Source organism: Dipodomys spectabilis, unplaced genomic scaffold (genome assembly GCF_019054845.1).
Source record: "Dipodomys spectabilis isolate Male_0828 unplaced genomic scaffold, ASM1905484v1 ptg000288l, whole genome shotgun sequence".
Lineage (NCBI taxonomy): Eukaryota > Metazoa > Chordata > Mammalia > Rodentia > Heteromyidae > Dipodomys > Dipodomys spectabilis.
Genome location: NW_024870965.1, coordinates 5,490,506 through 5,510,388, shown reverse-complemented (window position 1 = coordinate 5,510,388; position 19,883 = coordinate 5,490,506). Strand labels below are relative to the sequence as shown.

Genomic DNA, 19,883 nt, shown 5'->3' with positions numbered 1-19,883 from the left:
GGGAAATGCCCATGTCTCCACAGCTTTTCTCGCTCAAGATGGCTGGGGGAGACCCTCCTGAAGAAGTCGGCAAGGACTCGGGATTAGCCCCGACAGCCGTCCACGATTGGTGGATTTGGAAGCTGTGTTGTGATAGGTGCAAATACAACCCTTCATTTGCATCCACAGCAATAGGCCATTTATGAGGCAACAGGCAGGCGTTCTCCTTGGCCGCCACACTGGGTCGGTCGAGGGCTCCTCAGGTGACCTTCGCCATGGTGCGGTGGGCCGCCCACAGCCGAGGCAGTGCGGGCTCTGGAAGCCGCAGAGATGAGATGGCCCGGGGGGGAGGGGCTGTCCGGGAAGGCCGAAGGTGAGGGCCGCAGGAAGGGCCCTGGGGACCCGGCAGCCCTGGTACTAGCCGAGGCGGAGCCCACGCGCGCAGGCCGCGGGCACGCAGAGCCTCGGGCCCAGCGCCTAGGCTGGCCAAGCCGGCCTGTGGTGGGAGGCTGGAGCCTCACTGTCAGCCCAGCCCGTGAGCCCTGGCTTGGCACCCAGGGGAAGGTCGAGGGCTGCCAGCGCCGGAGGCACAACTCTTCACCTAGTGGTGATCGCCATTCAAGTAGGGAAAAGGCGGCCAGGTAGAGCCCTGGCCGTGCAGCCGCGGCTCCCTCCACGCGGACTCGCTGGGAGGAGCGGCGGGAAGGGAAGGTCCTCCGCGGGGGAAGCCGGTGTGCAGACACGCGCGTCCAGGGCAGGAGCGAGACGCGTGCCCGGGGAGATGGGGCGGGGCCGGGCCACGTGGCGGGCCCGCGCGGGGAGCGACGAGACCCGGTCTGCGGATGGCCTCGATGGCTTCCCAGGGGAGGCCTGGTGGCACGCGGCCATGTTCCGAGCCGCGTCCCCGCTGCTCAGGCTCCCGGCGCCAGGAGCCTCAAAAGACGCGGCGCGGCGCTGCCTGCAACGCCCGCAGCACGGCTGACCCGGGCCCCGCGGCGCCGGCTCTGCGGTGCGAGGCGCGGGGCCCGGGGTGCGGCGCGAGGCCGGCCCCGCCCGCCGGGGCTCTCAGGTGTGGGGCGCGCGCGCGGGGGCGCGCGCGGGGGCTGCGGCCTCGGGGTTCGCCGCGGGCCACGCGGCGCGGGGAAAGCCCGGGACTTCCCGCCCGGAGCCGTTCTCGCGAGAGCAGAGGGGGCGCGGAGGGCCCGGGGGCGCGGGGAAGCCTGCGGTCGAGGGCCCGGCCGGGCCGGCCGGGGACGCGGGGAAGCCGCTCCCACCGGGCGTCGAGCGCCCGCCCTGACGTCAGGAGTTTTCCTCAAAGTCAACAACAAGCCCCGCGGCGGCGGCGGCGGCGGGAACGCTCAGCGGCCCGGGAGGAGGGCGGAGGGGGCGGCGGCGGCGGCGGAGCCCCTCAGGCGCGGCGCGGGGCGGCGGCCGGCGGGGGAGGCCGCGGACCCCCGCCCCGCCCGGCCCGGCCCGGCCCCCGCCGGAGCGCGGTGGTCGGGGGATGAACTGAATGTGTGGCCGGCATCCGATTCCCACGTAGTCTCCGCCCCCTCCTCCCCGCGCCGCCGCCCGCCTCCCGCCGCCGCCGCCCGCTCCAGCGCCGCCGCCGCCGCCCGCCCGGCTCCCTCCCTCCTCCCGGCAGCCCTGCGCCTCCCTCCCGCCGGCCGCTCCGGGCTCCAGGGGCCGAGGCTCTGCGGGGTGGGGGGAGGACAGAGGGGAGAGGAGGGAGGGGGACCCCCGAGTCGCCCCCTCCTCCCCCCGCCCCCCGGCTCCATCCTCCGCCACCGCGCGAGCAGCTGCGGGGCCGCCGCCGCCGCCTTTGCAGGTAACCGCCCCCGCCCGCCCGCCCGCCCGCCCGCCGCGCCCCGGCTCCGGCCCGGCCCCGTTCCCCCGGCCCGGGCGCCGGCGGGGTGCGGCGGGGGGCCTCGGGCTGTCACCGCGCCGGGGCGGGGGCCGGCGGGGATGGGGGCGGGGGCCCGGGGGCGCCCGGCGCGGGCGACACCGACACCCACACCCCTCGCCTTCCGAGAGGCCGGGGCGGGGGCCGCGCCGGGCCTAGCGGTGCGGAGCGTCTGGGCGGCCGGGCCGGCGCCTCCGGTACCCGCGCGGCCCGCGCCGCTCCCCGCCCCGCCCCGCCCGGCGGGCCGCGCGGTGGGGAGGGGGCGCCCGCCGGGCCGGGCCGGGTTACGTAACGCGGCGCCGGGGCCGCTGTCGGGGTGGGGGCGGGGGCTGCGGCGCCCGGCGCGGGGCCGCCTGCGCGCGGCGGGGCGAAGGCGCGGATGCTCGGGGCGGACCCCGGGGTCTCGGTCCCCCCGCACCGCGCCCCGCCGCCGCCGGCGCGCGACGAGGTTGGGCGCTGCAGGCTGGGGTGCGCGGGACCCCCGGTGGGCGACGCGCCCGTCTGCGGTGCTCCGGATAGCGGGGCTCGAGCCGCCGGGAGCGGTGAGCTAAGAATAGAACCGTGCGGAAGATGCTGGGCTCGGCGGATCCGCCGCTGCCGGCGCGGCGTAAACAAACCCGCTCCTTCCCGGCCCTCCTCCGCCCCTCCCCCTCCCCCCACCCGCGCCGAGGTCCGCACGGCCGCGGGGCGGGGGCCGCCGGGCCCGCGTGCCGGCCGGCTGGCGGGGCGCTCACAGCCCCGACGCCCCTCCCGGCGGGAGGGTCGCCTCGGTGCGGGGGCCCTGGGCGCCGGCGGGTGCGGTTCCTCTCGTGGAAGCGGAGGACCGCCTCCCCCGCCGGCCGCAGGCTCCATCCCGCGGCGCGGCCGGGAAGCAGCCCCGGTGCCCTCGTGCGAGGGTCGGGGCGAGAGCCGGGGGCCGCCGCCGATCAAAGCCCCCGACTCGAATTCCCGCCCCGGGAGCGGCCAGCTCCTACGAACACGTCCCGCGGTGGTCTTCCGAGGGTCGGGCGGGTGACTGGGAGCCGCCCCTCCTTGGGCGGTCACTCGCCGCCGGGCCGCGCGGGGAGGGCTGCGCGGGTGCGGAGGCCCGGGTCACTCCGTCCCCTGCAGCTGTCAGTGCCGGGACCTTCGGCAGACACCGTGCCTTGTGTTAGGCTTTCTGTTCACCTAGGGGAGAAAATCGGAGCAGCCAACTCGGGGGAGAGTTTAGGAAATAAAAAGATGGTTTAGGACTCGAACATCAGTGCTCAGCACTTGAGCCTCGTTGAGGTTGCTCTCCTGGGAAGGAGAGTTGGGTGATTTAGAATCACTGCAAATCCAAGTAAGAAAAGTCTGGTGGTGACACTTCCTTTAGGACAGTAAGTTCAGTCCTGCACAAAGTAGGGATCCAGGAAGTGTCCGGGTACAACTTAGAATCATTGTCGATGTTGTTCAACTAGTGATCTTCAATTGGAAGAGAATTCACTCACATGAGTCACATGAAACACTTGGTGAAATATTTGTAAATGAATCGATATTCCAGGAGATGGTTGTCTAAGACAACTTTATTAAGCACCTATTTTTTTTAGATTCCCAGTTTCTTAGAGTATCTGATTAAATGGACACTATATAAGACACATGTGTGTACGTGTATTATACATAAATACGTGTATGTAGCAACGTGAATTTTTTTCCACTTTTTGATCCTGTTAAGATGCTTGCTGTTTGTTAATGAGGTTAACCTCATCTTTGGTTTTAGCTTCTACTCTTAAAGTGAAGAACATATATGAATGAAACAGTTTTGGGACTTTCTAGATGAATATAGGATTTTAGTTTTCAATTATATGTTTGCATTTTGCACTTACAGTATGCTTTCCAACAGTATTTTAAAGTAATTTTGCAAAAAAGTTGATGCAATAATTATTTGTGTTCATTCTGCCCCCTTCACTTTGTTTTTTAAAAAATAGTGCTTAGTGAATTGTTTTGCAACTTTAGTCTTAGTTTAATCTTGACAATGAATATTTGCCTTAAGTTGTGATCGTCAGAGCACTTTCTGCTTTCAACTCGTTTATGTAATTTTATTTTTGGTCTTTTTGAGACAAGGTTTCTATGTAGCCCAGGCTGCCCTCAAACTTGGAATCCTTCACCTTCAGCCTCCAAAGTGCTGGGGTGACAAGTGTGTGCCACTATGCTAGTCTTGTTTACGTAACTGTATAACTAAACTATATTCTTTAAAGTTTATTGAGCAAATATTAACATGAGTAGTGATGCTAGCTTGAGTAAGAATTTTTTGCAGTTCATTTAGAAAGAGAATTTGTGGCTTAAAATCACTGCAAACCTAAATAAATAGGTTAGTTAAACTTAGGATACAAATGTGCTTAGTGTATCCTGGACACCATAGGAATTGAAGATTTTTAAAACATAACTTATGATTAAGAATATAGACATTTCCAAGTACTTGGGCTTCTTTAAGAATAATCTTTTTTAATGGAAGTTTAACTTTTACTTAAAACTTTGCATGGTTTTGTATAAAACAAGCGCTTATACTTTTTTTGTGTGTGAACTTCTAGTTCAAGAATTTGGGGGGGGATGGTAAGGCCATTCCTATTAGTGCGTTAACTGACTCTTTACCATGATTTGCTAGGATTTTATAGCACTAAAATAATGATTTAATACTAGTTTACTTTTGAACAACAAAGTATAAGAATAGGAAAACTACTCATTTTGGTTTGACCAAATAATTCTTGTAATCCGACTTGCATGTTTAAGTTAATACTAATTAATAAGGGATATAATACTTGTGGCAGATTTGTTTTAAAATACTCAAGCCATTTAAAATTGCTCCTCCTTCCAAATTTCTGCATGTGCATCAGGATTCTCAGTCCTGCAGCCTGCGCCTTCTACAAAGGCAACCTGTATGTTTTGACTTTAACAAATAAGATAGGAAAGCATTGGGTTCAGTTTCCACTTGACTTAACCACTGCCTGGTGAGCACTGTTAGGTGTGCTTTCCATGTATTAGTTAATTTAATCTTTATAACAGCTTGGTTACATTTCAGAATGTGATTGTCATGAGAGAAACACTTCTCAGGGAACAGAAATACATGTCAACTCTCCAGATTTTGAAACACATTTTTTTTTTTTTTTTGTCTGTAGTGTTTTCTCTCACTTATTTGTGCTTATTCTTAGAGTTCACTGTGACAATGCTATATTTGGTTAGAGTAATGCAATGAGTTCCAGTCAAGTTAATGTAGATTTTAAAAAAAGGTGTTAACCTGTTAACCTTTTTCATTTAATTAGTTTCATATATCAACTGCTTGCATACTTTATTGTAACATCTTACTCTGTATGTTGGATGTAAACTTCCTCTAGTTGCTACTTGAACTATAATTAATCATTATTTAAGTATATTTAATATATTTCAGTATTTATCACCAAATACGGGTTTTTTCACATTTCTAAATGGACATATTTTACTGCTGTTTAGAGTGGAAAGTCAAAAGATTTACTAGAGAACTCAGGGAAATGTTCAAATGAGATTTTTTTTTTCTCTATATTAAGTAAAATAGGCTCTTACTATAATCAGGTGACTGGGGGAGGAGGAGAAGGAAAGAAATATTTTTCTAGTAATGGAGTTAGCTGAGATTTTGTCTGAGGTGAATCTTTTAATGTTTTATCTTACTAACTATAAAACTCTTGAGGATAGGAGCTATGTATAATAATTTACCTACTATGCCATCTGTATATGGAGTACTCAGCAGATTTTTAACTTGAAGAATCATAAATAGTAGCTCTAGAAGAGCTATAAAGCATCTAATACTATATTTTTCTCTTTCTTCCTTTCCTTTCCCTTTCTTTCCTTTTTAATAGAGACTGGATTTCATACTATAGCCTAGACTGGCCTGGGATTTGTCAGGTATCTCCGACTGATCACAAACTCTTCTTGCTTTAGCCTCCTAAATACTGGAATTACAGGCATGCACCACCACACACAGCTCTTCTTCATGGTTGAGGAAATTGTGGCACAGAAAATTAAAGGGGTTTTATGTAGTATTACTGTGGATGGGGCAGAGTTGTGAGTGGAGACCCAAGTTTTTTGCTCTGTTTAGTGCCCCCCCTTCACCCCCAGAGGACTGGGCTTGAACTCAGGGCCTGGGCACTGTCCCTAACCCTCTGCTCAAGGCTGGCACTCTACCACTTGAGTCACAGTGCCACTTCCTGGCTTTTTCTCAGTAGTTTGTTGAAGATAGGAGTCTCATGGACTTTCCTGCCCGGGATGGCTTGGGTCATGACCCTCAGATCTCAGCCTCCTGAGTAGGCAGGATTACAGGCATGAGCCTCTCCCGCCTGACTCTTTTTAATGCACCTTTGGGATGGTCTCTGTTAGAGGATTCTAGACCTACTGGTTAACTTCTGCTTAATTGGGATAAAGGTTGTCAAGCTGGGCATCTCTCATATCGCTCTCTCTCTCTCTTCCTCCCTCTTTCCCCCCCTCCTCCTTCTGTCCCTTCCTTCTTCCAACCTGCAGTCTTCAATTTGCCCACCTTATAGGTGAATTCATATAGAGATGACATTTACATGAGAAGTGGGATAATTTAACATTTTATCGGTAGCTTGTTTAGAGGGTTAAGTGGTAGGCATCTTGTAAGCATTTTTACTAGTGTTTCAAATTAGACTGATACACCGGTTTTTTCTTTTTAGTAATGGACATGTGCTTGGAACGGCATTCTCATGCTCTAAATGGTAGGGAGAGGAATATGCCGTATGTTTTTGTTGGTATATTTTCAAGTTGATAAAGTTGGTTGTTAAGAATTGGCAATTTAGGGCATGGCACTGGTGGCTCATGCCTGTACCACTAGCTACTCTAGAGGCTGAGGTCTAAGGACTGATGTTGAAAGCTAAAGGTGGTAGAGCGCCAGCCTTGAGTGAAAGAGCTCAGGGACAGTGCCCAGGCCCTGAGTTCAACCCCATGATCCATGTACACACATACAAAAAAAATTTGACAGTTTAGGGGGCTCACTTCTCTGTATGATTTCTTCTTTTGAACAGATAAACAACTCTTAAAAAGAACAGACTACTTTGGAATTACTTGAAGTACAGAGTATTTGCATCCAAAGTTTGTTGGTAGTTTAGAGAAAGTTATATTTTTGCTTTTAACTTAGAATTAACATGTAGGAAATTATTAACTTGTTAATTTTGTTCTTATTTGTTTGAAAGAGCTGCTGGGTACTTTTTAACTTTATGTTAACCTACTTTTAGTCTTCTGTTATGATTTTGTTTGTGATACTTCAGCTTATATACACACATACACACACATACACACACACACAAAACGTATTTACATATGCTACTTTAAAACATGATGCTTTCCTGGAATTTTGGATAGTAACTTGATAGAGAAAATGTTTCAGTATTTGAAAGTGATAATTATATATATATATATTTGAGAGTTCATGCCTTGTTATTTGTTAGAAAACATACCAAACTGATAGGAAATCTCATTTGCAGGTAGTCATTCTTATTGCTTGTTATCAGCTTGACTGGAAAGCTGTGGGGAAGTAATATCATTGGTATTGAACGGTCACAGATTTTCTAGTTTTACAACTATGGCTATGTTAGCCATTACATAAATTACTGCCAGTCAAATAAATTGATATAAATAAAATGCTCTTGGATAACAAATTATAGGATTGGGGAAGATTTTTTTAAATTCTTTGTTTGCCAGCTCTGGTGCTCACACCTATAATATTATTAGCTTCTCAGGACACAGACCTGAGGGTCATGGTTTGAAGCCAGTTCAGGCAGGAAAGTCTCTGAGACTCCCATTTCCAGTTAACTACCAGTAAGTAAAAAATGGAGCTGTGGCTCAAGTGGTGGAGTGCTAGCCTTGAGCAGAAAAGCTTAGGGACAGATCTCAGGCCCTGAGTTGAAGCACCAGGACTGGCACACAATACCAAACAAAAAAACAATGTTTTATATCCTCGTAATTCATTATAGTTACATAGTAAACAATCAGTAAATATTTATTGGCACACATACACATATACGTGTACCTGTATCTCTCTATCCATCAGTTTAGTTTTTTCCTTAAAATTGCATGATTGGTTGCTCTAAGCAAATATCTTTAAAATATTCCAGACTTCCATTTTTCTTCCCATAATGAATAATTTTTGTAGTATGAAATTTTTTAAGTTGATACTTAATGTCTCAACAAAAATTGTCAAAAAATGTCAAGAAAGAGGACAGTTTTGTCCAGTGCTAGTGGCTTACCCCTGTAATCCTAGCTACTCAAGAAGCAAAGATCTGAGGATCGTGGTTTGAAGCCAGCTGAGGCAGGTAAATCCCAGAGACTCTCCAATTAACCAGTAAAGAGTTTGAAGTGGAACACCAGCCTTGAGTGCAATGGCCTGGTATTGTCATAAACATCAAAAACAGACAGTTTTAATGTGTCCTAATTCTTGAAAGTCATGGTGGTCTGAAGTAATATGCTTAAACAGATAGGAAAGAATACCATAATTTTAATTATATACTTATATATATAGGTTTAATTGTGCATTAACACCTCCATAATGTTTTTTTTTGGGGGGGGGGGTCCGGTCGTGGGGCCTGAGCTCTGGGCCTGGGCGCTGTCCCTCAACTCTTCAGCTCAAGGCTAGCGCTCTACCACTTGAGCTACAGCGCCACTTCTGGCTTTTTTCTTTTTTCTTATGTGGTGCTGAGGAACCAAACCCAGGGCCTCGAGCATGCAAGGCAAGCGCTCTGAGCTACCTTCCCAGCTCTCTGTAATGTTTTAATTGAGTTTTTAACAACCCCTTTCTTTGTAGTCTTACATTATTTACTTGATTAGCTTACTCATTTTTAGTTATCAAAAGCTATATTTTTTGCTCCTTTTATGATTCATTCATTCTGTATTGAACAGCAAAGCAGTGCTTTAATAATTTATATTATCATTGAATAGAATTAAAAGGCATGAAATGTTTTGCATAGTGAAATTCAAACAAAGTTTGTAATCACCTAAATGAATTTTTCCTTAGTGTATATAAATGCTTTGTATAAGTTAAAAATTGACCTTTTTTTTTGAGCTGTCCCTGAGCTTTTTTGCTTAAGGCCATTTGGAGCCACATCTCCACTTCTGCTTTTTGGTGGCAAATTGGAGACGAGAGTCTCACAGACTTTCCTGCTCCAGCTGGCTTCACACCATGATCTTCAGATCTCAACCTCCTAAGTGGCACCAGTCTTGAAGTTAACTCTGCTATGAATTTTTTATTTTATTTATTTATTTTTTTTGGTGGTTGTTGGTTGTGGGGCTTGAACTCAGGGCCTGGGCACTATCCCTGAGCCTCTTTGTGCTCAAGGCTAGCCCTCCACCACTTGAGCCACAGTGTGGTTAATTGGAGATAATTGGGGACTTTTCTGCCTGATCTGGCTTTGATCCATGATCCTCAAATCTTAGCCTCCTGAGTAGCTAGGATTACAGGCTTGAGCAACCAGCACTCAGATTTGTGTTCATCCTTTTATAAGAAAAGGGAAAATAAATGTTTTTGATACAAAAGTCTTAAAAACTCTAGAATTTGATGGTTATAACTCACAGGCTAGAATACATCTCTAGATAAGTTACTGTAGAAGGAAAAGTTCACACTGCCCTAGGAAACAGGTTGCAGAGTTTCAGCTGATCTTTCAGATTAGTGTTTTAAGTAAACATGGAAGACAGTGAAAGAGTATAGATGACCTGGTGCAAGAGCATTGCCACTATGGAAAATTGAAATCAACATGATTTACTGCTTAGGGGGTCCATGTTTTAGTATACAAAAGACAGCATTTATTGCAAAGCTGTTGGTAATAATATATTTATAACATGACTTGGGATGTCAGAGAAGGCATCAATTTAGGTAACAGAGACCCAGGAACAATTTTGAAAGAGGAAAATTGTGATTTTTTATAGATATTGTTTGGTAACACTTTAAGGTACAAATAGATAAAACCATTTCTAAATTACTTGGTTTGTGCTTGACCTTGGATGGAGCAGTCTTAATAATTGCAGAGGCATTCTGGTGACTTCTCCCATAAAATATCTGATTATCTGTTTGAGAAAAAGAAAATGTAAGCTTATAACCTGTTTATTTTATATAGTAAACATGCATTCATATTGGGGGGGAAAAGCTTGGTTTGGTGACCCTGATAATGATTGTAAATTTTTTCCTACTTAATATACATCTTAAGCGTTTAATGCATAAGCACAGATAATTTTTTAAATTTGTTTTCAGAAACAGTACCATGCCATTCTAAAACAAAATGCATTGACTGGATTGATGGGTATTTTGGTGTGCTGTTAATACCAAAGCGGCAGTGTGAGCAGCAGAGGAGGAACGCACCCGATGTCTGGTCTGGTTCTGCCATTCAGGGCTTTGTGGTCTTGAGCAAGCCACTCCAGCTGTCTTGTCTTGGCCTCTACTTCTTTAGCTATAAAGCATAGATTTCTCCAGCTGAAGATTCTGATAATGTCCATTTAAGAATTGGGATCAGTTTTGAAAATACTTTTTTTTTCCATACTATAAATTATAGGGTAAATCATCTTACTAAGTTTATATTTTTGTTATTGTTCCGATCTCTATCCCACTTTTGTACCCAAGAATAATGAGCTATGAATTCTTTTATTCACATTATATAGTTTTATAGTGAGAAGCAGATACAGAGTGTATTGCTGCAAGTGCTGCCAGAGGTCTTCTGAGGACACCATTTTTACAGTGTTCCCCAGGACTTAATGTAAAACTCTTCATGCGCAATGAGGAGATGGTTGGTCTAGTTTATGTACCCATTGTTTTGCTGTTCTTTACTTAAGGACTTTTCTAAAAAAAAAAAAAGTGAAATGCATCTTAAATTATGTGACCACTTCTTATGGCAGTATTTAGACTTTTCTAGGATAAATTAGGTTGTATGTATTTATTTTAGACAAATATGTTATTTGAGATGTTTCAAGAGAAGGACCTGACTTGTAAAACTTGCCTAAACTTTAACAAAGAATTTCTCTTCTTTAGCTTTCCTTTTCTTATTTCTCCAAATTTCTTTAACTTAGTGCCTGTTAGATAAACATACTTTGAGGAAATAAGTCCAGATTCTTTTGTTTTATTTTTCTTATGAGGATGGAGCTCAGGACCTTGCATATGCTAGGCAAGTGCTCTGTCACTATCACTGTATTGCTATGATAGCAGACTTCTGTGATGATTTTGTGTAGGCCTCTCCTTGCCTGTAGGTGTTTGCCTCTGCCCCCACTGCCCACTGTTGAGTTTTTGTCAGGCTGTTTAGGGGATGTATAGTATTGGTTCTAATATGTAAGTTATGCAGCACATAATCATCCATGATTTACATTGGAGAAAGACCTGTAGTATACTGTAGTGCTTTGGGGGTGGGGGGAGTCTAATCTTGAATTTAATGTTATACACTGTTTATCAACTCAAGTTGACTGAATAGTCCTGTTTTTCTGGTTATCTAAAATTTATGCCTTAGTTACTGGACCACATGGTATGTATAGCTGGACATTTTTGGAAATGTGGAAATACTTTCACTGAATTTTTTCTTACCATTTCCCATTTTAGATTGAGGGAGATAATAAGAAATAGTCATTAGACCCAGTTTCTGTTTATGTAAGGATGCTTTTGAAGTCTTTATTACACTATAGATATCCCATGAAGACCCACAAGATAAACTTCTGGCTTTCATGATCAGAAGCATTGTATTTCTTTTGAACAACTTCTTATTTTTTTTAAGATTATAGATAATGTAAATATGGAAACTTACCATGTTTTTCCTTGTTCGCGTCATTTTCCCAAAAATTTCATGTCATATATTTGGCTCATTTTTGACAAATACTGAGAGTTTTACTCTAGCTCCCTTTTAACTTAAGGCTTTGGATATAGTTCCGAAATTAAGAACACAGGCCCTGGCCAGGTACCAGTGGAGGCTGAGATCTGAGGATTGTACTTCAAGGTCATCCCAGGCAGAAACATTTGCTGGACATTATGTTCAAAAAGCAAAAAGTTTGGCTGGTGGGCTAAGTGGTAGAACACCAGCTAAGCAAGTACAATGCCATAAAACCAAACCCAGTTTGGCAAAAAAAAAAAAAGAGAGAGAACACAAGCACTGGAATCAAATAGCCTGGGTTCCCATCTTGCCTCCATCTCCTATTGGCTATGTTGAAATTTGTCATGTTGCTTAGTTTCTATGAGACTCAGTTTCCCTGTTTGCAAAATGGAGTTAATAGTACCCTTAGGGTTGTGAAGATGAGATTGACGGGTAAGCACTGGAAGCAGTTCTTGGCTCCTCTTGATTTTCTTTTCTACTTTCATATTCCATTTGTTTCATTTTCTCTGTCTACTTTCAAAAATAATTTTATATTATATACTTCATGTAATCTACCTAAAATATTTCTTGGAACAAATCAGAGTAAGAATACATAAGTGTTGGTTTCTTGGCACATTGTATTTTACATAAAGTATAGCAATTAAAATATTCACAGTGGCTTTGACATAACTCTGAAATTACAGGGATTTGGGTACTTAACTTTCATTCTCTTTCCTTTTCAGCTCAAACACCCATCAGCGAACACATTTTCTGTATTTGTATAAGTGTGACAGAGGTTTTCTTAAGACACATTTTAATATAAGCTTTTAAGTTAAAAGTTTCACTATCATTTGAAATCTTTCTCAGGACTAGAGCAATGCATTCATTTAGAACTTTTAATTTAAGTAAATAAGAGCCAGACTTTTATTTGCAGTCAGGTCAGTTGAAGACATTTACAAAGAATTAGTTGTTTGTTATTGCTATGTGAGTTGCAAGAATGGAACATAAAAAAAAAAAGAAATTCTTTCTTCAATACTTCCTTCCAGGCTGACTCATCACTAGAGAGCGGGAAGGGCAGCAGCAGAGAATTCAAACCCTAAAGCTGATTTCTCCTCGCTGGGGCTCAGAGGGGAGCCATCATGAGCGATGTTACCATTGTGAAAGAAGGTTGGGTTCAGAAGAGGGGTAAGTGTTCAAGAAAACTGAAAATAATGTTGGTAAGAGTGCTGAACAGTGAGTGGTTGGTGTCTTTGATATTTTTTCTGGTACTGTTAAAGTGAACCATGATACAGGAGAGAAATGATATTTAATATGTATACTAAGGATTTTCTTATTTAGGAATTTCTTTGTATTTCAAAGTTACAGTAATCTATAATCTAGTTATGAAGTTAGATTTGACTTTCTGGTATGTTGTGTCCATGCATGTTACTGCTATATTTTTTGTTGTATCCACAGATTCTATAATTCAGAGGGATCTCTTGAGAATCATTTAACATCTAGAAAAAGTCACTTGTGTATATTAATATAATAAATATGTAAATAAAAGTATTCATTTAAGGTAGTTTGGATGGTAGGTGACAAAGGACTTGGAATAGTAAAGGGGGAAGGCTTACCTACAAAACCTATAAATTACCATAAATTAGGTAAGTGAAATTCTGATGTAAAAGGCCAAGTAAGGATCAGGAGAGAGAGAGAGAGAGTGTGTGTGTGATTTTTGTATTTTAATTTTTCATTATACAATTTTAATATTTGTGTTCATATTACTTTACATAAATAAGCAAATATTTTTATTAAGAAAGAACTCTTCACTATAAAATTTAGTTGATAATCTGTTAGGGTATTTGCTTACATGCTCAATGTGTAGAATGTAGAGTTTGGAATCGTTGCTAAGCAACCACTGTTTACTCATGAGGCCAAGGTATAGGATGAGAATTGATCTAGTCTCAGAACATTTTAGATTCTGTGTGTCTATCTTCTGGTTAAAAGTTACCTCTTAAATGTGATTTTTATATTCTTTAAGGGTCTATAGTTAATATTTACCCTGAAAACTTATTAGTAAATTAAATACATGTATGCATTACTGAGCAAATCAGTCTTATTGAGTTACAATTTTCATACATCAAAACTAATTTTGTTTTTTTAAATGAATTGTGTGATGTGTTTACAGTGGAGTCAGACATTACAGTCATAATGCAGAATATTTTCATCACTCCAAAAAGTTCTTTCCTGCCCTTTTAGTCCAGTTCTTGTCCTTCAGTCTCTAGAAACCACTAATGTGCTTTCTTCTACTCTTAATTTTCCTTTTCTAGAATTTCAGTTAAATCCATAGTTGTTTCTGGTCCAGTTTTTTTTTTTTTTGGCCACAGCATAGTGATCTCCCTCATTTGTAAGAACTAGATTATGTATATGATATTCTTAACAGGGAACCTCAATTACCTAACTGCTTAGTGCATAGGACCATATATAATGAAATGTATCAGCATGAACTCCAATATATGGAAACAAGGTGGTTTTTATTAGACCCTGTATGTAGTTTTCTATTGTTTTTTTCTTCAGTTGTCTTAGTTTTTTGTACCTCATGTTTTGCATATAAGATTATGCAATATGTGGAAAGGAAAGGGAATCACAGAAATAGCAGGACAATGGATGAATCAAAGCAACATTGATACTCACCTGACACTTTGTGGGCTATGAACATTACAACTTGTCGGGGGGAAGGGAACAGGGTGGGGTAAGTGGGAGACAATGAGGGATGGGGTAACAATGATTAAAAACAAATGTACTCATTGCTTTACTTATGTAACTGTAAATCTGCCCCCCATCACCTTTTCAATAAAACAATTTTTAAAAATTGATTCAGGTTGTATAGATAATTACTTTATTACTTTTTTTTCTCATTGAGTAGAATTCCCAGGTCTGGATATATCACTATTTATTTTTTAACAGTTGTTGGACATTTGGGCTGCTTCTAGTTTTCAAATTGTTAAAGTTTCTCTGAACATCGAGTACATGTCTGAATAGTATGTTTTTGGCTAACAGTCTAGGAATGAGGTCGGGTTTTATGAGAAGTGTACATTTAACTTTATAATAAGTATTTGTTTAACTTCATAATAACTGCAGTGACTGTATTAAGATTTGTTTTCATGTTAATTTGGAAAATACTTTCAGATTTCAATTCTTGATGAAAGGGTTTTTTTTTTGCTTCTTTCTGAGCTTGTGTATTTTGCTTCTTTAGTTTTCTTAGTTTGTTTTATATAGCTAGAGGTAAAATTTGCTATGAAGATACTTAGTTAAAAAAGCAGGAAATTTCACCCGTTTCAAGTTCTAAATTACAGAATTCAGTGAATTGCAATAATATGAAAGGTTTATATTAATTTACAAAACCTTATTTGCTTAGTATTTTTCTTTTTAAAACCTAAATGTACTAGTCTGGTTTTTTATATCATAATAAAATACTTGAAAGAAGCTACTTTATAAAGAAAACTATTTTCAGCTTACTGTTTTGGAGATTCAAGGGATGGCACCTGTGTGATGCCATCCAGTTCTGATGAAGGTCGCCTGGCAGGTGGCATATGGCACAAGCCATCACCGAGGCCAGGATTACCTCTTTCATAATAATCCTCTTGTGAGAACTAAAAGACTTCTATGAGAACTATCTTCCAAGATATGTCCCAGAAGCTTTGTGACCTCCCCGCAGTGCCATCCTGGGCACTAAGGACTCTGCAGTGACTCGCCACTCCCAAACCATAGCACTGAGAAACATCTTACAATGTGATGAGTGCCTTGATAGCCAAGTTTACCGTATTAGTAGTGAGCTTGTAATGCTACTGGTTTGAAAGTGGTGCAGATTTAGCAAGTGATGTATAAAACACAGTCTGAAGGAAGTGCTTTTTTGTATCCCTTAATGTTAGTTATTTAAAAGTTTTTCTACATCGATCTTCAGGTTGCCTGTGAAGAGCCTCAGTTGTATTTCTTTCCAGTCCTTAGGTTTTTAGTTTCTTTTTCTGGCCACTTTTTACTGGGTGGGATTGCTAGTAGAACATGACATGGAAGTGGTAAGTGGACATTCTTGCTTTATTTCTCATCTTAATGGGAAAACATTTATTTTGCCACTAAGTATCCTATTCATTGTTTACCTTTTGTTAGGTTGAAAAGCTTCCTATCCTAACTGGCTTGCTGATTTTTATGAAATAGTAGTTCAGCTTTTTAAAAATTGAAATAACCAATTTTTAATTTAGAATCTCTTAATATACTAATGAATTATGGTCACTGCTGGAATAAATCCCAATAATGATGTATTTCAAAGTATATTTCAAGTTTGAGTTTATTACTACCTTTTTAAGGATATTTGTTTATACTTGTCAGTTGATAGTTTTCAAGTTTTGGTGGATTTATAAAATTTGGGAAGTATTCCCATTAAAGGAAATTTTATAAGATGGATTATTTCTTTTTAAATGTTTGATTAAATTTTGGAGTTTTCTTTGTGGGAAGATTTTGATAATACATTTTATTCCTTTAAAAAATAAGGGGGTTGTATTTTCTATTTCATCTGATGTTAGTTTGGCAAATTGTATTTTTAAAAGATTGTCCACATCTAAGTTGCTCATGTTAGTATTGAACATAAAGTTGTTATTTTTAAAAGTGTTTCTTAATATTCCTTTATCCCTTTTAATTTTGCAGATTTTTTTATTACTATTCTCTTATAACTGGGATTGGTATATTATGATTTTTTTAAAATAATCTTATTAGGAATTTTTTTTCTTAGTCTTTCAAAGAGCCAAATTTATGCCTTATTAACTTAGTTTATCCTTTGTTTCCTGTGAAACTACTTTTGATCTTAGTTGTTCTTGTACTTTCTGGATTCTTTAGATAGAAACTTAGATGACTTTTTAAACTTAAAAAAATACCTAATCTCATGTATTTATCAATAATATACAGGGTCCTGATCTTGCTACACAGAGGCTATACCTCTAGACCTTTCATACACTGGTTGTTTTTGAGGTTGGGTCTCGCATTATTATGTCTGGGACTACTTTGGGCTGTGATAGTCGTACTTGTGCTTCCTGTGTTGCTAGGGATGACAGACAAGTATGGTTTCCCTGTAGTTGGGATAACAGGCACTTGCCACTGTGCCCCATGGATGAGATGGAGGAGTCTGATGGACTTCAATGCTTGTGCTGACTTTGAATCAGTGATTCTATGATCTCTGTTTCCCAAGTAGCTCGGAATTACAGGTTTGAACCCCTGCCCCTGCCTGTGTCCTATAAGTTTTGATATAATACATTTTCATTATCATTTAGTGCAGAATAGCTTCTAATGTCCCTTTTGATTTCTTTAATTCATGGGTAGAACAGTATTGTTTTATTTCAAACTATGGAATTTTGGTAATACTAGCCAATTGAAGTTTATTTTTAGTGGTTTTCCACCCTTAGATTCTGCCTTAGTTTTCTGCTATCGAGAGTATAGAGCTTTATAAAAGCTTAGTCAGAGGATTAGAAGCATAGCTTTACATGGTTGAATTCTGGTCATGAGTGAGGAAATTCTGAGACTGCGAGGTTCTGAGTTCAGTCCTCAGTACCAACAAAAAACAACAACCCCCTCCCCCCCAAAAAACAGCAAAAAAGTTGTAAGTGGGTGCCAGTGGTCATGTCTACCTATGATCCTAGCTACTCAGGAGACTGAGAATTGGAAGACTGAGGTCAGAGTATGCCAAAGTAAAAAAGTCTCTGAGAACACATCTCCCAGCAAAGTATTGGAGGATGTGGTTCATATTGTAGAGTCCAGCTGTGTGCAAAACAGGCAAGTGACAGTGTGAGGATTGAAGTCAAGCCCTACTATCATTGTAAAAGGGAAGGAGGGAGGTAGGAGAGAAAGGAAAATAAGAAAAAGAAAGAAAAAAGGAAAGGGAAAGGCAAGAAAGAAAGAGGCAGACAAGAAAGGGCAGACTTGGTCAAGGTAATAATGAGTTTTATCTTGTGTGTGTTCACTTAATGATATTTTTTCCCTCTAGTTCTGTTACTTGCTCTGAGGGTGCTACAATCTCTATACTTGGGAATTTATCTGCTTTTCTCTGTAATTCTGTCTTTTCAAAGCTTTTTATATATTTTGACACGCCATTAGTGACTGCGTTTGATTGCTGTATCTGATTGACAAACTGGCTCATTTTTCTTTTTTTCTGATACTTGGGTTTGAACTTGGGGCATCAAGGTTGGTAGGCAGGCACTCTATTGCTTGAGCCATGCCCCCAGCCCTGTTTGCTTTCTTTTTTTCCTCCTGATAAGGTCTCACACTTAACTTCCAAAGGTCAGGCTTAGATCAAGAGCCCCTTAACCTCTGCCTCCTGAGTAGCTGACTTTACAAATGTGTGAGACTCACTTTTTGTTCCTGGGCTGCCCTTGAGCCAAAATCTTCCCCACCTCCACTTCTGGGAGGTGAGATGACACCTATGCATCACCGTGTCCTCTCTTTATTGGTAGTAATCTTGAAATGCAAATATCAGATACCAGTAGGACTACTCCAAATTTTTAAAAATCATTGCTTACATTTTTTACAATGCAAGCAAAAAATGCCTGTCAGCATTTTTCATTTAAGCTGCTTCTCTTAGAGATTGCATGTGTTTGGGTCCTGCTTTTAAAAATGAATTTGAAAGTCAGCTTTTTAATTAGGGACATTTAATGGCTGAATTTCCTACTTGGGCCATTTATTATTTGTTTCCTTGCCCTGCTTTCTTGCCTTATGCTGATTTAATGTCATTTCAATATGTGGTGTCCACTATTTGCTTGTCAGTTATGCTGCTGCTACTTAAAAAATAAATTTGGGGAAGGGGGGCTGGGCGCTGGTGGCTCATGCCTGTAATCCTAGCTACTCAGGAAGCTGAGAGCTGAGGATCATGGCTCTAAGCCAGCCTAGGCAGGAAAGTCTCCATGAGACTCTTACTTCCAGTTAACCACCTGAAAGCTGGAAGTGGCACTGTGGCTCAAAGTAGTAGAGTGCTAGCCTTGAGCTGAAGAGCTTAGGAACAGTACCCAGGTCTAGAGTTCAAGCCCCATGACCGGCAAAAAAAACCAAAAAACAAAAAAAAATAGTTTATAGTATTATTTTTGATACAATTGAGTCTATGTTTTGTGTTAATCAACTTTCCATTGCTATGACAGATTACCCCAGAAAATCAACCTAAGACTAGGAATGACCTATTCTAGCTCAGGTCTCAGAGATTTCAGTCTATGGTAATTTTTTTTTTTTGGTCGGTTGTGGGACTTGAACTCTGGGCTTGGTTGTCCCTCAGCTCCTCAGCTCAAGGCAAGCGCTCAACTGCTTGAGCCATAGCACCACTTCTGGTTTTCTGGTAGTTAATTGGAGATAAGAGTCTCCTGGACTTTCCTGCCTGGGCTGGCTTTGAGCCGTGATCCTCAGATCTCAGCCTCCTGAGCAGCTAGGATTACAGGCATGAGCCACTGGCTCCTGGCAGTCTATGGTAATTTATACCTGCTATGGCCATTAAGGCCTGTGGTGAAGCAGTACATTGTGGTGGGAAGCCTTGGTAAGGCTGTTGCTCACCTCATCATGGTCATGAAGCAGAGACAAAGTCATAGGAATTACCAGCAGTATTTTAAATTCCTTTTCCTAGCTAGTCCCCGTCTCCTAATCTAGTACCTCCCCATAGAGCCATAGGCTGGTGACCTAGCCTTCAATGCATGGCCTTTTAGGAACAAATGGTAATTTGATCTACTATTACTTACTTTGTTAGTCCTAGTAGAAAAAGTTCCTTGGCTTTACTTTTTTTTTTTTTTTAAGCACAGTATGCTATTTACCGTTTTCTCTCAGTATACATTCTCATTGTGGATGAGAATTCCCCGAAACTGTAATTGGTTCTTGGAGAATATTAAAAAAAAAAAACCTTAGATATGATTAGATGGAATAGTGATTGGGGGGGGAAAGTCTAAAGAGATTTCCTGAGGTATGAAAATGGACAAAACTTACAGAAACACTGTTCTGCTTCCATCTTACCTTGCGCTTATTGTTTTAAGTGATTCTAGAGTAATAGATTTCAACCAAGATGATTTTGGCCCCGGGTAAGTTTGGCAGTGCCTAGACACATTTTTGATTGACATGTAATGTGGGAATGAAGTTGCTATTAACGTCTAGTGGGTAGAGATTAGGGTGCTACTAAACTTTCGGTAATGCAC

General features: G+C 42.7%; 1 protein-coding gene across 2 annotated transcripts in view; it reads left to right on the top strand.

Annotated features, from left to right (window-relative positions):
* The first annotated feature begins 1,640 nt into the window (after positions 1–1,640).
* The window catches only part of Akt3 (AKT serine/threonine kinase 3), a 201,536-nt gene continuing 183,293 nt past the window's right edge, over positions 1,641–19,883 (top strand). Inside the window, exons 1-2 of one of the 2 annotated variants that reach the window (XM_042701145.1) lie at positions 1,641–1,807; positions 12,744–12,882. In XM_042701145.1, the coding sequence (XP_042557079.1) occupies positions 12,837–12,882 (46 nt within the window). In that variant the 5' untranslated portion in view covers positions 1,641–1,807; positions 12,744–12,836. The remainder of the gene's footprint in view (positions 1,808–12,743; positions 12,883–19,883) is intronic. The other variant, XM_042701144.1, reaches the window with a different exon arrangement.